This window comes from Triticum aestivum, chromosome 1A (assembly GCF_018294505.1).
Source record: "Triticum aestivum cultivar Chinese Spring chromosome 1A, IWGSC CS RefSeq v2.1, whole genome shotgun sequence".
Classification (NCBI taxonomy): Eukaryota; Viridiplantae; Streptophyta; class Magnoliopsida; order Poales; family Poaceae; genus Triticum; species Triticum aestivum.
Window position 1 is genome coordinate 44,467,746 of NC_057794.1, and position 18,423 is coordinate 44,486,168.

General features: G+C 46.8%; 1 protein-coding gene and 1 pseudogene across 1 annotated transcript; one reads left to right on the forward strand and one right to left on the reverse strand.

Annotated features, from left to right (window-relative positions):
* The first annotated feature begins 9,731 nt into the window (after positions 1 to 9,731).
* Positions 9,732 to 12,420, forward strand: LOC123088117 (zinc finger MYM-type protein 1-like). Its single transcript, XM_044510313.1, has 2 exons — positions 9,732 to 10,593; positions 10,681 to 12,420. Exons 1-2 carry the CDS (start codon positions 10,357 to 10,359, stop codon positions 12,244 to 12,246), a joined length of 1,803 nt encoding a protein of 600 aa, XP_044366248.1. The 5' UTR covers positions 9,732 to 10,356; the 3' UTR covers positions 12,247 to 12,420.
* A 1,656-nt stretch (positions 12,421 to 14,076) lies between these two features.
* Positions 14,077 to 17,400, reverse strand: LOC123106720 (UDP-glycosyltransferase 86A1-like; annotated as a pseudogene).
* Between the last annotated feature and the right edge of the window lie 1,023 nt (positions 17,401 to 18,423).

Here is an 18,423-nt window from a genome sequence, read left to right on the forward strand (position 1 = left end):
GGCCTTTTTCTGTAGCAGTAGGCCTTAGTGCCTAGTGTGGTAGTTTTCCTTTCCAATTCCTTTTCTATTTAGATTTTCCCTTTCTGTTTTCTTTTAGCTCTTAATTTATTTTAGTTTAATCAAAATGCAACAATAGTCCCTAAATTAGTATTACTAAATATTTCACTGCCATGAACAATTTGGCACGTTAAATAAAGTTTTTGCATTTGTTTATTATTTTTAAAGCATCTTAAATAATTGTTTTATCGATGTTGAATTAATTTAGTGCATTTAAATATATAAAAATGGGGTTTCTCCACCAATATTATTTAATATTTATTTGTCACAGTTTGTACTTTTTTTAGTTTTGACATTTGAAAACTTTAATTGTTTGACTTGCCTTTGAATTTGAATTTGCATTCGGACGGGATTGGAATCATCGCGAGATTAACAACAGTGATCATGGTGACGTGGCCCCATTAGCAGGGAATTACTGTAGCCTAATTATCCGGGCGTTACACTCACAATGGCCCTCGGGAATCCTGAGCACCCTGGACGGACACGAGGCACGCCAGGCTCCATTCCATGGAAGGTTGGGTTTCCGGACGCAGGCGGTTACAAATGCCACGAGAGGAGGAAGAAAGTGAAGCAGACCCAACTGCAGGAGTTGCACGCTAGGGTACAAGCGATAGAGGAACGAGAAGCAAATCGCAGCAAACGAACTGCCGGAGCTTCCCCCAAAGCTACCCCGCCATCTCAGTGGAGAAGCAGCGTGGCTTCCACCGAGCTGCTTCAGCCGGAGCATGTCTTGACGGCTCCTGCCAGCTATCCCGTGGATGCTATCACGGAGTCTCAAAATTGCCACCTTATGACGCAATGGATTAATATGAAGGTCAAGGCGGCTGTTGGCTCTGTTTTTCCTACTGAACCCGGCGCAACTTTTCATTGCCGGCCGATTCCAGAAGGATATGCTAGGGTGATGGTGGATGATAACGGAGGGATTTGAGGGCCTCCAGCTTGACCACCCTACCGGTGAAGGGGAGACTCGGCTGGGTTCTGCTCTGAAGACTCCATGCCTATGGCGGAAGGAGCTCACCAACCTTCCGAACTGGAAGCCTCCGCCTCCTCCTCGTCCTCCGGCGAGTCAGGGCACTCTGCCTCCTCCACCGCCTTCTCCTTTGGCGAGTGACGGTCAGGGCACTCGGCCGGCTCCTTCTCCGACACGTGGCGGCACTCCGCCTCCTTCTCCGCCTACACCGGCGCGCCCGAGCAGCCAGCATCCTCCTTCTCCGCCTCGTCAGCAAGGGCGGAAGAGACCTGCCGCCGCTTTGGCTGCTCCGGCGCGTCGTAGTCCTTATCCTCCGCCTCGTAAGGAAGTAAAGAAGACAACCACTCCGTCTGCTCTGCCGGTGTCTAGCAGTACAGCCAGAGGCGGGAGGACATACAGATTTGGTCCTTCTCTGAAGACTCCAGAGAAGTTACCATACGAGAGGACCCCGGAGGAGAACACCGAGATCGCGTGAGAAGAAGTGAGGAACTTCTTTGAAGGGGTGAAAGCAAAGAAACATCCACCTCCGGAGGAGAAGATAGATCCGGTGAAAGCGAAGCGCACTCTGGCTGCCCTAACAAAACCACCCAAGTCTCCGCCGAAAGGAAACTATGAGCGCATTATTGGAAAGGAATTTGCTGAAGCGGAGCGGTCGGGAAGTACTGTCAGTGATCAAAGGCTGAAAGAACGACGAGCTGGGAAACAAATTGCCCAGCTCGGCGAACAAGCGAAGCAATCGTGCCCCCCGCTCAAGGTGCCTAGCAACATCGTCACTAATAATCTTGGAGATTACCTGCCCGACGATGTACATTATGATTTCATGGACGTGCAGATACAAAGATACGAGTACGGGAAGCCTCTCGTCAAAGGTGAAAGATCTCTATCAACGATGATGCGATGATTGCATGATTGGTACTTGAAAATCTGCAGAGAGTCAGGGGGGAGGAGTACTTTGTATGTGAGAGTTAAAAAGGAGCATGACCTCGTTGGAATTGAACTGTTGCCTGTTTCATTTGAGTTCTTTCAATTTTTCAATCAATTAGCCCTCGATAAAGCAACGGTCACCTGCTACTGTCTGTAAGTAGTACAACTTCTGTCATTAAGTCTCTCTATATAGCTTAGCTCTTTCATTGCATGTATTTATAATTATCTCACTATATTATGCAGATTGAAGATCCTCGAATTGAAGAAAAGACAAATCAGTGATATTGGGTTCATTAACACAAATCTCATAGATGCAACTCAGGTTAAATTTCATGCCGCAGATACCGAGGCCAACTTGCTACGATCGTTGGTAATAAATGAAAACAAAGATATAATACTCTTTTCTTATAACTTCAAGTGAGTGTTACTGTCTTGTGCATATTCGGTTTCCCTTATATATTAGTCAAGGTTATAGTAATGTAATTGATGAGTTATGCATACGTGTGCAGTGTCCACTATATTCTCCTAGAGATTAAGCTTGAGCAGGGACTAGTAACCGTCTTAGACTCAAGATGAAAAGATCCCCAGGACTATGCGAACATGACTCAAATGCTCGAGAAGTAAGTTAAATTGATCATTATCCACCATATCAGCAACTTTGTTCATTTCCTGATATATCAAGTAATTGTTTTCTTTGTCTCGCAGGGTTTGGAAAAAATTCACCAAAAAAGCTCCGGGTCTCCCAAAGAAACTGCAATTTAGACACCCGAAAGTAAGTACTATAGTAGCATGTTCCGCGCATCTCCTATTGATTCAAGCGCTAGTTTCATCAATACCATTTGGCATTCTTGCTTATCACTTTGATTGACCTCTATTTCTTGTCAAGTGGTTGTGGCAGGAACAAGGGAATGATTTTTGTGGATACTGCATTTGCGAGTCCATCCGCCACACGACCTGTGAGCGGGGCTACTCTGACGAACAATATGAAGTGCGTAAATAACAACATTCACAATTTTATTTTATTACCATCATTTGTGTTGAGTTTCATTCATTCATATATATATGTATTGATCCCCTTCTTCAAATTAGATGTTCCGGAAGCGGGATGAACTCCTAGCACCAGCTCGCATGCGAGCAATTCAAGAGGAATTGGTGGCATTCTTTCTTGACCACGTCATCGTTGAAGACGGAGAATACTATGTGGACCATGAGTCCGTATGTTAGGAGATTATATTTGTAAGAGATAATTATTGTATATATGTAGCTGGTAGTGTCGGATATATATACGAGAACTTGTTGTTCGACCAATCTCTCGGAGAAGGAGAGGTGGTCGATATCACTTCTCTCTATATGCATATATGTTCATGACGATCTTCTGTTTCCTTCTTTTGCTTACTAGCTAGCTAGCGTGTCTAGTCCTCTCTATATGTATGTATAGTACGTAGCATCGACCAAGCACGGACATAAGAGAGGACACTTCTCTCTATTAATTATAGCTAGCTAACACAATATGTGAAACACCTAAATTAACCCCCCAAAACCCCAATCCCCCCTCCCTTCAAAACAAAACAAAAACCCCAGCCACAGAAATGCTAACGCGTGAATGCCTATTGGTCCCGGTTGGTGCCACCAACCGGGACCAAAGGCCCTCTTGCCTGGGCTCCGCGCACAGGCCACGTGGAGGCCCATCTGTCTCGGTTCTGGATTGAACCGGGACTAAAGGGACAGGGCATTAGTATCGACCCTTTAGTCCCGGTTCAGGAACCGGGACAAAAGGCCCTTACGAACCGGGACAATAGGCCCTTTTTCTACTAGTGAAACCCACTTTCATCAATATAATCATCATAAATAGGAGGCATGCTATCATCAAAATAAATTTGCTCATCAAAATTTGGGGGACAAAAAAATATAATCTTCATCAAACATAGCTTCCCCAAGCTTGTGGCTTTGCATATCATTAGTATCATGGATATTCAAGGAATTCATACTAACAACATTGCAATCATGCTCATCATTCAAATATTTAGTGCCAAACATTCTAATGCGTTCTTCTTCTAGCACTTGAGCACAATTATTGGAATCCTTATTTTCATGATAGATGATAACCCACAAGTATAGGGGATCGCAACAGTTTTCGAGGGTAAAGTATTCAACCCAAATTTGTTGCTTCGACACAAGGGGAGCCAAAGAATATTCTCAAGTATTAGCAGCTGAGTTGTTCATTCAACCACACATGGAAACTTAGTATCTACAGCAAAGTGTTTAGTAGCAAAGTAATATGATAGTAGTGGTAACGATAGCAAAAGGTAACATTAGTAAAAGTAATGTTTTTGGTATTTTGTAGTGATGATAGCAATAGCAACGGAAAAGTAAATAAGTGAAGAACAATATATGGAAAGCTCGTAGGCAATGGATCCGTGATGGAGAATTATGACGGATGCGGTTCATCATGTAACAGTCATAACCTAGGGTGACACAGGACTAGCTCCAGTTCATCAATGTAATGTAGGCATGTATTCCAAATATAGTCATACGTGCTTATGGAAAAGAACTTGCATGACATCTTTTGTCCTACCCTCCCGTGGCAGTGGGGTCCTTACAGAAAGTAAGGGATATTAAGGCGTCCTTTTAATAGAATACCAGAACAAAGCATTAACACATAGTGAATACATGAACTCCTCAAACTACGGTCATCACCGGTAAGTATCCCGATTATGGTCACTTCGGGGTTAACGGATCATAACACATAATAGATGACTATAGAATTGCAAGATAGGATCAAGAACACTCATATATTGATGAAAACATAATAGGTTCAGATATGAAATCATGGCACTCGTGCCCTAGTGACAAGCATTAAGCATAGCAAAGTCATAGCAACATCAATCTCAGAACATAGTGGATGCTAGGGATCAAACCTAACAAAATTAACTCGATTACATGATAGATCTCATCCAACCCATCACCATCCAGCAAGCCTACGATGAAATTATTCACGCACGGCGGTGAGCATCATGAAATTGGTGATGGAGGATGGTTGATAATGACGATGGCGACGGATTCCCCTCTTCGGAGCCCCGAACGGACTCCAGATCAGCCCTCTCAAGAGGTTTTAGGGCTTGGCGGCAGCTCCGTATCGTAAAACGCGATGAATTCTTCTCTCTGATTTTTCTCTCCCCGAAATGCAATATATAGAGTTGGAGTTGGAGTCGGAGAGGCACCAGGGGGCCCACGAGGTAGGGGGCGCGCCCCCACCCTCGTGGACAGGTGGTGGGCTCCCTGGCCTTCATCTTTTGCAGGTATTTTTTATATTTTCCAAAAAGTTGCTTTGTGAAGTCTCAGGTCATTCCATGAACGTTTGTTTCTGCACATAAATAACACCATGGTAATTCTGCTGAAAACAACGTCAGTCCGGGTTAGTTCCATTCAAATCATGCAAGTTAGAGTCCAAAACAAGGCCAAAAGTGTTTGGAAAAGTAGATACGACGGAGACGTATCAACTCCCCCAAGCTTAAACCTTTGCTTGTCCTTAAGCAATTTAGTTGACAAACTGAAAGTGATAAAGAAAAACTTTTACAAACTCTGTTTGCTCTTGTTGTAAACATGTAAAGCCAGCATTCAAGTTTTCAGCAAAGATTATAACTAACCACATTCGCAATAACGCTTAAGTCTCAAGTTTACTCATATCAATAGCATAATCAACTAGCGAGCAATAATAATAAATCTCGGATGACAACACTTTCTCAAAACAATCATAATATAATATAACAAGGTGGTATCTCTCTAGCCCTTTCTGAGACCGCAAAACATAAATGCAGAGCACCTTTAAAGACCAAGGACTGACTAGACATTGTAATTCATGGTAAAAGAGATCCAGTTGAGTCATACTCAATGTAAACTAACAGTAATGAATGCAAATGACAGCGGTGCTCTCCAACTGGTGCTTTTTAATAATAGGATGATGACTCAGCATAAAAGTAAATAGATAGGCCCTTCGCAGAGGGAAGAAGGGATTTGTAGAGGTGCCAGAGCTCGGTTTTGAAATAGAGATGAATAATATTTTGAGCAGTATACTTTCATTGTCAACATAACAACCAAGAGATGGCAGTGTCTTCCATGCTACACACATTATAGGCGGTTCCCAAACAGAATGATAAAGTTTATACTCCCCCTTCCACCAACAAGCATCAATCCATGGCTTGCTCGAAACAACGAGTGCCTCCAACTATCAAGAGTCCCAGGGGGAGTTTTGTTTGCAATTATTTTTATTTATTTTGCATAAAGCATGGGACTGGGCATCCCGGTGACCAGCCATTTATCTCTTGAGTGAGGAGCGGAGTCCACTCCTCTTGAGAATAACCCGCCTAACATGGAAGATACGGACAACCCTAGTTAATACATGAGCTATTCGAGCATACATTACAAGATATTTATTTGAAGGTTTAGAGTTTGGCACATACAAATTTACTTGGAACAGCAGGTAGATACCGTATATAGGTAGGTATGGTGGACTTATATGAAATAACTTTGGGGTTTAAGGGATTGGATGCACAAGCAGTATTCCCGCTTAGTACAGGTGAAGGCTAGCAAAAGACTGGGAAGCGACCAGCTAGAGAGCGACAACAGTCATGAACATGCGTTAAAATTAATCAACACCGAATGCAAGCATGAGTAGGATATAATCCACCATGAACATAAATATCGTGAAGGCTATGTTGATGTTGTTTCAACTACATGCGTGAACATGCGCCAAGTCAAGTCACTTAAATCATTCAGAGGAGGATACCACCCTATCATACCAGATCATAACCATTTTACTAGCATGTTGGCACGCAAGGTAAACCATTATAAGCTCCTAGCTAATAAAGCATGGCACAAGAAACTATGATCTCTAGTTGTCATTGCAAACATGTTTATTCATAATAGGCTGAATCAGGAATGATGAACTAATCATATTTACAAAAACAAAAGAGGTCGAGTTCATACCAGCTTTTCTTATCTCAGTCAGTCCAGGGGGACCACCCTCGAGGTTCACACTTGAGGGGTTGCACGACAGAGTCGTATCGGAAGTGGTTAAGGAGGAAATCACCCTCGATGACCACGACCGGATAGCTATACTACAGAGATCTCATCAGGAGTGATGTAAGAGGTTCCACCCTCAGCACTCGATTGTAACTCTGCAGAGTCATACAACTAGGGGGGTGATGTGCGGTGTCGGGGCCTGGACGTCGATCATGTTGATCGAGTCATCAAACATAAAGCGAGGCAACTGGGACAAGGTGGGGGTCACTGATGGATCACTAACCAACCTATACTAAGCAGTTTAGGATAAGCAGGTAAGGTATGAAAGCAGGTAACAAAACAGGCTATGCATCAGAGTAGGATCATACAGAAAGCAGTAGCAGTTCTAATGCAAGCATGAGAGGGAAAGAAATGGGCGATATCGGAATGCTCAAGGAGGGTTTGCTTGCCTGGTTGCTCAGACAAGGAGGGGTCATAGGTGACGTAGTCGATCACAGCGGCATCATCGGTCTCGGGGTCTACCGGAGAGAAGAGGGGAAAGAAACAGTAAATACAGAGCAAATAATGCATCACAAGGCATAACATGGCAATAAGCTGTGCTAGGTGTGACCTAACGTAATGGTACACGATAAAGGATAAGGGGAAAATCAACCGGGAATGTTTTCCCGGTTCCGGACCTGTCACACAAATGACCGGAGGGGGAATGTCCCATGTTCAGCATGCTAGGGGCATGTGACAGATGAACGGACCGCGTATTCGGATTCATTGGATTTTTCTAAGCAACTTTCATATAGAAAACATTTTCATCCGAGTTACGATTTATTTTCTATAAATTATCAAAGATTAAACCATTTTCTGAAATTAATAATATTTCGAAAATAGATTAGAAATGCTAAGTGTACCCAAAAGTACACCCAGCCCGCGGCTGTGTGGGGCTGACAAAGGGCCCAGTCAACTGCCAAGTCGGCAGTTGACTGGTCAATGTTGACTGGTCAAAGGCCCCTGTGGGACCCATGTGTCATTGACTGAACAGCTAAATGTTTTAGTTAAACTAATTAGATCATGGGGCCGAGCTGTCAGTGTCTATTAACTTAATTAACTATAGTTTTTAGTTAATTAACTAATAGTGGAGGGCCACCTGTCATTAGGCTAACTCTAAGTAATAAAAAAACAAAAATAACAGGGGCTAATCCCCATTATCAGTTCGGATGAGCCCGTGCTCGTTCAGAGAAAGGCGAGGCCATGGCCAAGAGCGGCCGGCCGAAGCAGTTGCGAGGGGCGGGAGAGCGGGGCGCGGCCTGGCCCCGGTGCGGGGCGCCGTAGGAGAAAACGGGGCGGAGGGGCGCCCGTGCCCGAGGCCGTAGCCTGCCCGGGCGATGGGGAGGGCCAGGCATGAGCGCCGGCGGCCAGGGGCTATGCGGACGGTGGCTGGAACATGGCAGCGGGGTGGAGGGGACGGCCGGCGAGCGCGACGGCGCATCCACGGACGCGGAAGGCGGGCGGCTGCAGCATCGGCGCAACGGCGGCCGCGAGCTCCTCGGAGCTCGGGCGTGACGGCGGGGACGGGGCCCGGGCACGGAGTCGCGCTGGCGTGCGCGGGACGACGACCAACAGCGAGACGAAAACAGGAGATGGGAAGGGGAATCGGCGTGGGAGCTCACAACGAGGTAGACGACGGCGAGCTCGCGTGGACGCGGGGAGGATCGGAGCTGAAGGTCGCTGAGGTAACCGAGGCAAGCACCGGCGAGGGGAACGGGCACAACCGGCGTTGTTGAGGCTCCCCGGCGCCAACCTGGTTCTGTAGACGAAGAAGACGAGGCCCAAGGTGCGGATGGGCACGGCGGTGGGGTGCGATGAGGCCAGTGGCCGCGGCTTCGACGGGCCATGGCGACGCTCGGAGACGGTGGCGGCTTCGGGCGCTTCTCCCCGGCGCTGGAGAAGGGAGAGGAAGCGAGGCGGGGGGGGGCGCTGCGGCCTTATACTCTCGGCGAGGCCGACGAGGTGGTCGGGGTCGACCTCACCCAGGGCGGAGCTACAGTGTTGGGCCGGGGTCAATTGACCCCAATCCCGATGACCCTGGCCCAAACCCAGTTATATATATATACAGCCCACACAGAAGAATGGTGCAGTGAATCTTTTTTGACCCCGGTCCAGAAAGGATCCCTCTTGTAGCAGCCCAAAACTGCTGCACGCAGGCCCATTGCCACTTCAGAGTTCGCATCGATCTCCACTACCTGATCGATCCGCCCCTGAAAAAACTTCCTATCGATCAGATCGCTTTCGCTCGTTCTCACGTCACGCGTGCCGTCGATCAGGCCCGTGTTGCCCTTCTTTCTTTCTTCACGTCTCGCCTGACGGTCCCTGTGTTCGCCTGAAGCGCCGCCGCCCGCCGCCGCCCGCCGCTGCTCCCAATCTCCACTCCTCTGTCCTCTACAGCTCTACTCCGTCAAAATTTAAGATTCGTTCCACAGAATTGATCTATAAGTAGTACTAAAGCCAATTTCTTCATCTAATTCCTATTGTACTAGGGTTTGTTTGACGTATTGATTTGTTTAATAACTGCTTGAAGGTTGTGTGGGTAATCTAATCACCTGGATTACAATTTAGATTAGGCCTCAAGTCACATCCCATCATAATGTCAGGTAAGCTAACAAGAAAGATTACAATCTCTTTGTACTGTAAATTTTTTATGTTAGTACTAACTCTGTTTTGTTATTTGTGTGTTTTAAATTGCAGGTAGTAAGAGTATAATGGAGCGTTTTCTGAATTTGAAAAGAAAATCACCACCACCCACAAGCAATGATCCTAGTCATGATGAAAGTCCATCAAACGTTAGACGTGCTATACGCCCATGTCCTTTGCCGGCCACTTCAACTCCAAGCAGGATAGGAGGTAAAGTTAGAGCAGACCAGGTAGATTTGGATAAGCTACCCCACGATCCAGCCGATAGGAGGAGAATATCAGAATATATAGGACCAAAGCTACAAGATGAAGTAAGGCGGAGATATTTGATTAGAGGTCCGCATAGGCCACAACCTGGCTTCAAGTATCCACAGAAGAGGATAGGCAATATTTTACGCCAGTTTAATCATAAATGGTTTGGAGACTATCACTGGCTAGAGTACAGTGAGGAGAAGCATGCTGCCTTTTGCTTACATTGCTACTTGTTCAGAGATTCCATTGAAGGACAAGGAGGGAATGACACATTTGTAATTGACGGTTTTGATTGTTGGAACAAGCCGGAAAGACTTCGTGACCATGTGGGCAAATCTCCTAATAGTTTTCATAATACGACAGTCAAAAGATGTGATAATTTGCTGAAACATAACCAATCAGTTGTTATTGCTCTCGACAAGCAAAGCAAAGTCACTGAAAAGGAGTATATGATTCGATTGAACAATTCCATAAGTGTTGCTCGATACTTGCTGCATCAAGGTCTAGCATTCCGTGGTCATGATGAATCAGAAGAGTCTAAGAACAAAGGAAATTTTCGAGAGTTATCAATTCTTTTGGCAGAGCAAAATGAGAACACAAAGAGAGTTGTGTTAAGAGATGCGCCTGGAAATAATAAACTGATAGCTCCAGAAATTCAGAAGGACATTGCTGAATGCTATGCAGAGGTAATGATTGATTACTATTATTATTATATCTTACAAATGATGACATTACCTATAGTACTGTTCAAACTAATTTTTTTATTTGTGCAGATCATAGTCAAATCTATTGTTGCTGAAATTGGTGGTGGAGTTTTCTGTTTATTGGTTGATGAGTCCGCTGATGTTTCAGGCAAGGAACAAATGGCTGTAGTTTTGCGGTATGTCGACGAGTTCGGAGCAGTCCAAGAAAGACTTATTGGTGTTGTTCATGTGAATGAGACATCTGCTTCATGTCTCAAATCCGGCATTGATCAGTTGTTCAAGAAGTATGGATTGAACGTAAAACAAGTTCGAGGCCAAGGGTACGACGGGGCTAGCAACATGAGAGGTGAGTTCAATGGCTTGAGAGCTTTGATCATGAGGGAGAATAGCTCAGCATATTATGTTCACTGCTTCGCTCACCAACTCCAGTTAGTCATTGTGGCAGTAGCTAAAAAGAATGATGATGTTAGTGACTTCTTTGACATGATAGCCCTTCTGCTTAATGTGGCCGGAGCATCTTGTAAACGAAAAGACTTGATTAGGGAGAGTCAGCAAGAAAGAGTGAAGAAAGGTATTGGTTGTGGACAACTTAGTACTGGAACGGGATTAAATCAAGAGCTATCACTTCAAAGAGCTGGAGACACTCGTTGGGGTTCTCACTATAAAACTCTTCGGAGCATACTTAACTTGTTCCCAGATGTTATTGAAGTACTCAAGTATGTTGAAAAAGATGGGCCAAGTGATGCAAAGAAGCGTCAAGCTCGTGGTCTTTTAGATTATGTTACTGATTTTGACTTCGTGTTTCATCTACACTTGATGTTTCTTATCTTGGGACATGCAAATGCTTTATCTCTATCTTTACAGAGGAAAGATAAGGACATCTTGGAGGCTATGGTAGAGGTGAAGTTAACCAAGCAAAAATTTCAGAAAATCAGAGATGACGGTTGGGAGTCTCTATTGGAGAGAACTCACTCATTTTGTGAGCTGTATGATATTCCTAAGTTGGATATGGAAGAAGAGTATATAGACCGGCATAAACCAAGGAAAAAAACCAACCGCACTAACTATCAGCACTACAGATATGATTGCCTCAACCCTGTTATTGACTTGCAGCTTGCAGAGTTCAATGATCGTTTTAATGAAGTAAATTCGAGCCTTCTTACCCGAATGGCTGCATTCTGTCCAAAAGATTCCTTTGAAGCTTTCGATGTTGAGAGCTTAGTTGATTTGGCTAAGTCCTATCCAGATGATTTTGATTCTATCCAGTTGAAGGAACTTGTTCATGAGCTTCCTTTCTACATTGATAATGTGCGAGCAGACGAAAGATTTACAGGCCTGAAAACTATTTATGAACTTGGTAAGCTGATGGTTAGTACAAATAAGCATCTTGCTTTTCCTTTGGTCTATCAGCTCCTGAAGCTAGTATTAGTGCTGCCTGTCGCAACTGCATCAGTGGAGAGATGTTTCTCTGGAATGAAAATAGTGAAGACTGTGCTACGTAATCGCATTGGTGATGATTTCATGAACTACTGCATCATTTGTTTCTTGGAGCAAAGACTTCTATATTCAACTTCACGTAAGGATGTAATAGATTACTTTTTGAAGATGAAAGAACGTAGAGGTCAAGAAAAATAGAGAGGTAACTACTTTTGTAATCAGTTTTAGGATACATTCGCAACTATTATTATTTTTATTTATGTCAGGTTACTAAAAAAACATTATAGACATGTTATACGAGCTACACATTTTTGGATATAAATTTTCTACCTTGTTTTTAATGGGACACATTAGTGTTACTTGTTTGTGTTGACCCCGGCGACCTTTTATCCTGGCTTCGCCCCTGACCTCACCCTTGTAGCGACCGCGCCATGGAAACAGAGGAAGAAGGAGACCGGTGGGTGTGTGTGGGGGGGGGTCTTTCCATTTTTTTATTTAACAAAACTGCTAGTATTCTTGTTTAGATTAATTAGTGATTGATTTTTGTCGAAGCTCAAACTTTGCACAAAAATGATATACAATAACCTAGGGCTGCACAAAGGTTTTGAGGCATTTGCAAAGGTTGAGAAGGTTTGCTTTTTTTGAAAAGGCCAATTTAGAAGCCTTTGGACCACTTATTGAAAACCTAGGAATTTATTTGTCAGCCAATTTGAGTTGGTTCAACTTGACAAAGGTCAGGGGAATTTATACAATATCGCAAACATTTTAGTTCAAACGTTAGAAAACTTTTGTCGTTTGACTTGATTTAGAATTTGAATTCGAACGGGATTGGATCAACGCGAGTTTATTAACAGTAATCATGATGATGTGGCATCATTAGCAAGGAATTACTGTACCTTAATTATCCAGACGTCATGGATTAGTACAAAAGGAAAAGCAATCGTGGTCCACCAATACGTCAGCATGAAAGTGACATGTGCATGCAGTCCTTCTCAAGGGGATCCACGGTTAAATCGAACGGTGGTCGAGCCGGCTGACCCCACGCGCGGATCAGCCGGTTGACGCCTAGCACTGCGGATTGCAGCGGCGCGTCCGCCACCTTCCCTACGTTACTTGTGTTGAAGTGAGAGCCCGCACTCGAATGCGCTTTTGCAACAGGAGCTATGTTTCTGAAATATGTGTAGTGTTGCATTGGTCTACGACGAGTCCACATTTTATAACAAAACTTCTCTTACAAATTTTTTCTGCAACAAGACCTTGATTGCAGAAAACATTAAACTCAGCTGCAAAAAATACAACAAAACAACTGTTGCAAAAAAATTCTGCAACAAGACCTATGTTGCAGACATAATTCTGCAACAAGACATGTGTTGCAATGATGGGGCGCACTCGGCCGCTTGATGCGGCATCTGACGGCTCGTGATCCGGCCGGTCTATTAAAAAGATCAACCGACGGACGCGACACGTCCCTTTAAAAAAATGTTAGTTATGTTTTTAAAAGAATGTTAAACATGTGTAGAAGAAATGTTTATGGTGTATAAAGAAAATGTAGAATGTCTATATAAAAGTCGTGTCTACCGGGGGCCAACTTGGCCCGGAACGAAGGAGAAGCCTTAAGGAAGCGCCGGAGACCTTCGTGCCCAAGACAAGGGCGGTGACGCCCCAAATCACATCTACTGGCATGTAAACATTGTCAAATCTCATCTAGATGTGATTTGGCAAATCTGATAAGATTTGATTGAAGTCAAACTTTTAAAGTTTGACTAATTTTATATTAAATAAATACCAACATTTACAACACAAAATCAGTAGGCATCATTAAATGCATCACAAATTTAATTTTTATTATATAACTTTAATTTTGACTTTAGACAGTTTTCATATGTAGAGAAAACAAGATCACACTCCACAACACCGAGTCAATGACCGGACACACACTACAGACAAGAAAAAGTACAAAGACTCTTATTCGCGGCCACTTCCCCAACGCCCGTCATGCGACGCTCCTGGCCCATTGGTCGGCCCAGCTTAACGTCCGCTGCAACGGCGCGTTAGCTCGTCGACAAACTCATCGAAGCTCTGTTGTGATGACCCACCGTGCGTCATGGTGGCCTCGAGCGTCGCCCTCACCTTCTTCACCGCCTCCCGGAGCTCCTCACCCACTTTCCCGGACATGATGCCCGCAATCCTCGCCCTCACCTCGTCCGCGAACACCGCACCACGATCCCCGATGGGCATGCCGACGCTCCACTCCCGCACAATGAGTCGCCAGTTAGTGAATTGGTCGGTGAGCAGCGGTAAGCAGAGCATGGGCACTCCAGCCCACACGCTCTCCAGCACAGAGTTCCACCCGCAGTGCGTGAGGAAGCCACCCAGCGCGGTGTGCGAGAGCACCTCCACCTGGCAGCACCAAGGCACCACCAGGCCACGCCCGGCGGACGCGGCCACGAACCCCTCAGGCAGCGGGTTCGGGTCGTCGGAGCTGACGATGTCTGGCCGCATCACCCACAGAAACCTCGTACCGCGGGCCAGGACCCCCCAGCGATCTCGTGCAGCTCTTGCTTGGTGACGTGCGCATAGCTGCCGAAGGAGATGTACAGTGGCGGAGGCAGGGGGTGCTGGCAGGGGCCAAGGCCCCCCCTATGCACTCACAAATACATCTATATGTACTCCTAATCTTCCATTTGTCAAACAAAATTAGCTATGTTTAGGTGATTTGGCCCCCTCTAACATTATATGACATGTTTTGGCCCCCTCTACATTTAGTTTCTGGCTCCGCCACTGGAGATGTAGAGCACGGACCCCGGCGGCTGTTCGTCCAGCCAGTGGGAGCAGTCGGACTCGGCCCACATGGAGGTGGCGACGGCACTGCGGGCGAAGCCGGCAGGGAAGATGGGGCCGACGGCGTAGAAGGGTTTCTCGGAGCGGAGGGCGGCGATGGTGGATGGCTCCAGCTCCTCCACGGTGTTGCAGAGAACGTAGTCGGCGCCGCCGCCTCTTCGAAGGCCTTGAAGATGATGTAGTGCACCACGCTGGTGGTGTCCGTCTCCTGGAGGTACGACATGAGCGAGTGAAGTCTGTTTTAAACCTTGAGGATGTAGAGCACGTTGAAAATAAACCCTCACCTTTAAATCCCTGAAGTTTGTACCCTATACTCACTGATCCCGGTCAATTTTAACCTTGACCTGTTTGGCGCACCGGGAAAAGATACATCCTACCTGGGATCAAAGTCTACTCTCACTTACACCCCTGCCCCACTTGTCATCTCTATCCTCTACCCCCAATCCCCTCCTGTTTCTCTCCATCCTGAAACCAGCGCAGCGCCTCGACGGCACCAACATGGCAGAACGGCGACACTTGCCCGCCATGGGGCTCATCGACGGACAAGGGCATGTAGTACCCCCATGCGTCCCTGGCGCCGCCGTGGACGTTAGCCCGGTCGTTGTTCATGGCCCGCCCCTTCACGCTGCCATCCTCCCGCCTCGCGTCCGATGTGCCGCTGCGCGGAACACGCCTATAAGCCCCGCCGCCAATCTGCCTGTAGCCGGCCACGCGATGTCACGAGGACCCTGGAGGGGCTAGGCATACGAAGGTGCGACGAAGGTGCTCGCGCCAGTGCGTAGCGACGCTTCACGCTCGTACGGGGCGGCGACTCGTGGCCGCAAGTGACTCAACGTGTGGAGGTAGCCGTACCGGCATGTGGCACTGCGGCCGGCGGATCGGCGTGCACTCACAGCGAGCATGGAGCCGAGCTACGCGACGCCGCGACGGAGATGGCAGTGGCTCATACCCGTGTCTGACGCTCACCATGCTGCCGGCCGATGCAAACACGGTGCTCTAGCGCTCCATGCTACCGCCCACGCCTGTGTAATGCTAATCAGCTGCGATTTCTGTTGTTACCCACTTACCCTTGTAGTACATGTAGATAAACACTTGGATGTGATCAATGAAAATCATCGGTGATTCACACACACCGTGTGGCCAGCAAGACTACCGGCGAGGGCGGCATGTAGCTCGACCCACTGTGTGGTGCAACAGGTACGAAAGCACAGCTTGCACATCGATGTGCAGCGCGGAGGCAGCAACAATGCTCTGACAGGAGAAGGTGGCAGCAGCGGGGCCAGCGGCGGCTGCGCGTGTGCGGCCTATTCGAGCACGGAGTGGCTCGCACGACATCAAGCGGCGTGTAAGAAGTGGCACGGCCGGCAGGGTACATCAACGACTCGATTGGTAGATAAACCGCGGCGTGCAAGTGAATGGCAGCCCGTCACCATGCCTGAGGAAGGAGATGCCGTTGTTTCTCGGGAGGGAGAGATGGAGAGATTGGGGAAGATGAATATGACATGTGGACCCGTGCAGTCGGCGAGACTAGAGAGTAATCCCGGCTGAGATCATTATTTTTCTAGCGTGCCAAACCCAATGCAAACGGGTTTGGGGTCGAGATTGACCGGGATCGATAAGTATAGGGTATGAACTTCATGGGATTTAGAGGTAGAGGTTTGTTTCCGACGAGCCCTACAAATTCAAGGTTTAAAACAGACTTCATTCACATGAGTTCGTGCAGCTCGATCGCCGGCACGCCAAGAATGTAGGTGATCGTGTCCTTCCGAGGCTCTGCAAAAAAGGAAACTTCAAAATTGATGGCATGGCAAACCATTTTGCAGCAACCAAATTTACTACTACTCCCTCACTTTAGTGATCTAAACACTCTTATATTTTTTTGACAAAAATATTAGTGGCACTCTGTTGAATTGAAACATAAGCATATTGGAGTGGATTCCAAAAATCGAATTTTTCACCGTTGCAATCGAAGTGGCCGTTGTTGGTGAGCAGGTGAACGTGGTAGTAGAGGTTGAAGATGAGCGCGGGCTCCGTCCAGAAGGACACGTACGCGATGCCGAACTTGCTGGCCAGCGTCACCGGCCACACGAAGAAGGTGTCGGCGACGAGGCACGTCGCGGCCGGGTCGACCACGACGCGGCCGAGCACCTCCTCGACGTGGCCGGAGTGCGCGTGGAGCAGCGAGCCCATGAACTCGTCGTGGTTCAGCGACCAGTCGAACCCCACGGGAAGGCCGTCGCTGATAAGCTCGTAGCGCACGTCCATCCCCGACGCGCGCGCGCCGGCGAAGAAGTCGTAGCCGGCCGGGTCAACACCGAGAGCGCGCGCCGTCTGGTCGTGCACGGCCTCCGTGTTGACGACCGTAACGGCGAAGGCCCGTGCCGCCAGGCGCAGCGAGAGGAGCGTCACCGGGATCACGTGGCCCTGCTGCGGGTACACCACCACCACCGCGTGCGGGTTGGCCTTGCCAGCGCCGCTCGTGGCTGCTACGTCGGCCGCCTTTTGCGCCATGATCACCTACCTCGAGCTAGCTAGTTCCGCCACTCGCACTTTCACTTACTATATGACACCGTCGTCGACATGGTACTATAGCTTATGAAATCCGTCGCTATCTCTGTATAGCCGCCGGCTCACGTCCGATTCGTGCTCATGAAATTTGTTGCCAACGTTTAGTCAAAATTTGCATACTTCGTTAATCTGGTGCGCGCACACGGACGCGCCTTGTCCGTAGCGAGACGAATGGTGTGACTACACGACGGCGCGGCTTACCAGCTGCCACGATATCTCGCGTTTTTTGTACGGGGGATGAGTGCGCAGGTGATGTAAGGTGGCGATGATCTCCACCGAGAAGTCGCCTTTCGTTTTGAGACCGTGGAACCGGACCTCTCAAAACCTCGCTATACATCCCACCGGATCACTGTCCAGTCACAGAATTATCATCCAACCCGATGTCATAGGGCATCTCAAACAATGATCCACAAATTTCAGCGACTAGTTCATGGACACAGATGCGGGAGCCGGCTATCCGATGCTATTCTCATACATCGGTCCTTAATTTTTTTAATGTCCGCACGCTTAATAGCCGCATATATAGTTTCAATTTAGCTAGAATAGTTCAAATGTTCAAATGCATCAGTACTTCTATTTTAAAAATATTTAAAAATGCATCAGTACTTCTATTTTAAAAATATTTAAATATTACACTACAACATTGTTATCCCCTTTAACTGCCCACAGATACTCAATCAACTCTTTCTTCAGTTGCTCATGGGTTTCTCAGTGCTGAATTTGTTAATACATTTGAACAAACTCTTTAAATGTGGCTGATTCTGGTCTGAAAGTTTGATAAAATCACCCTATTCTCAAATTCAGGACCTGCGACAACATCATCCTTATTTTGCACGATCATGTAGTGCATGATCACACAAGAGGTCATCACCTCTCACAAGCTCTCTCGATTCCATTTTTTAATAGGTCCATGAACAAGTACAAAACTTGCCTGCAGAACTTCAAATACCCTCTCAATATCCTTGC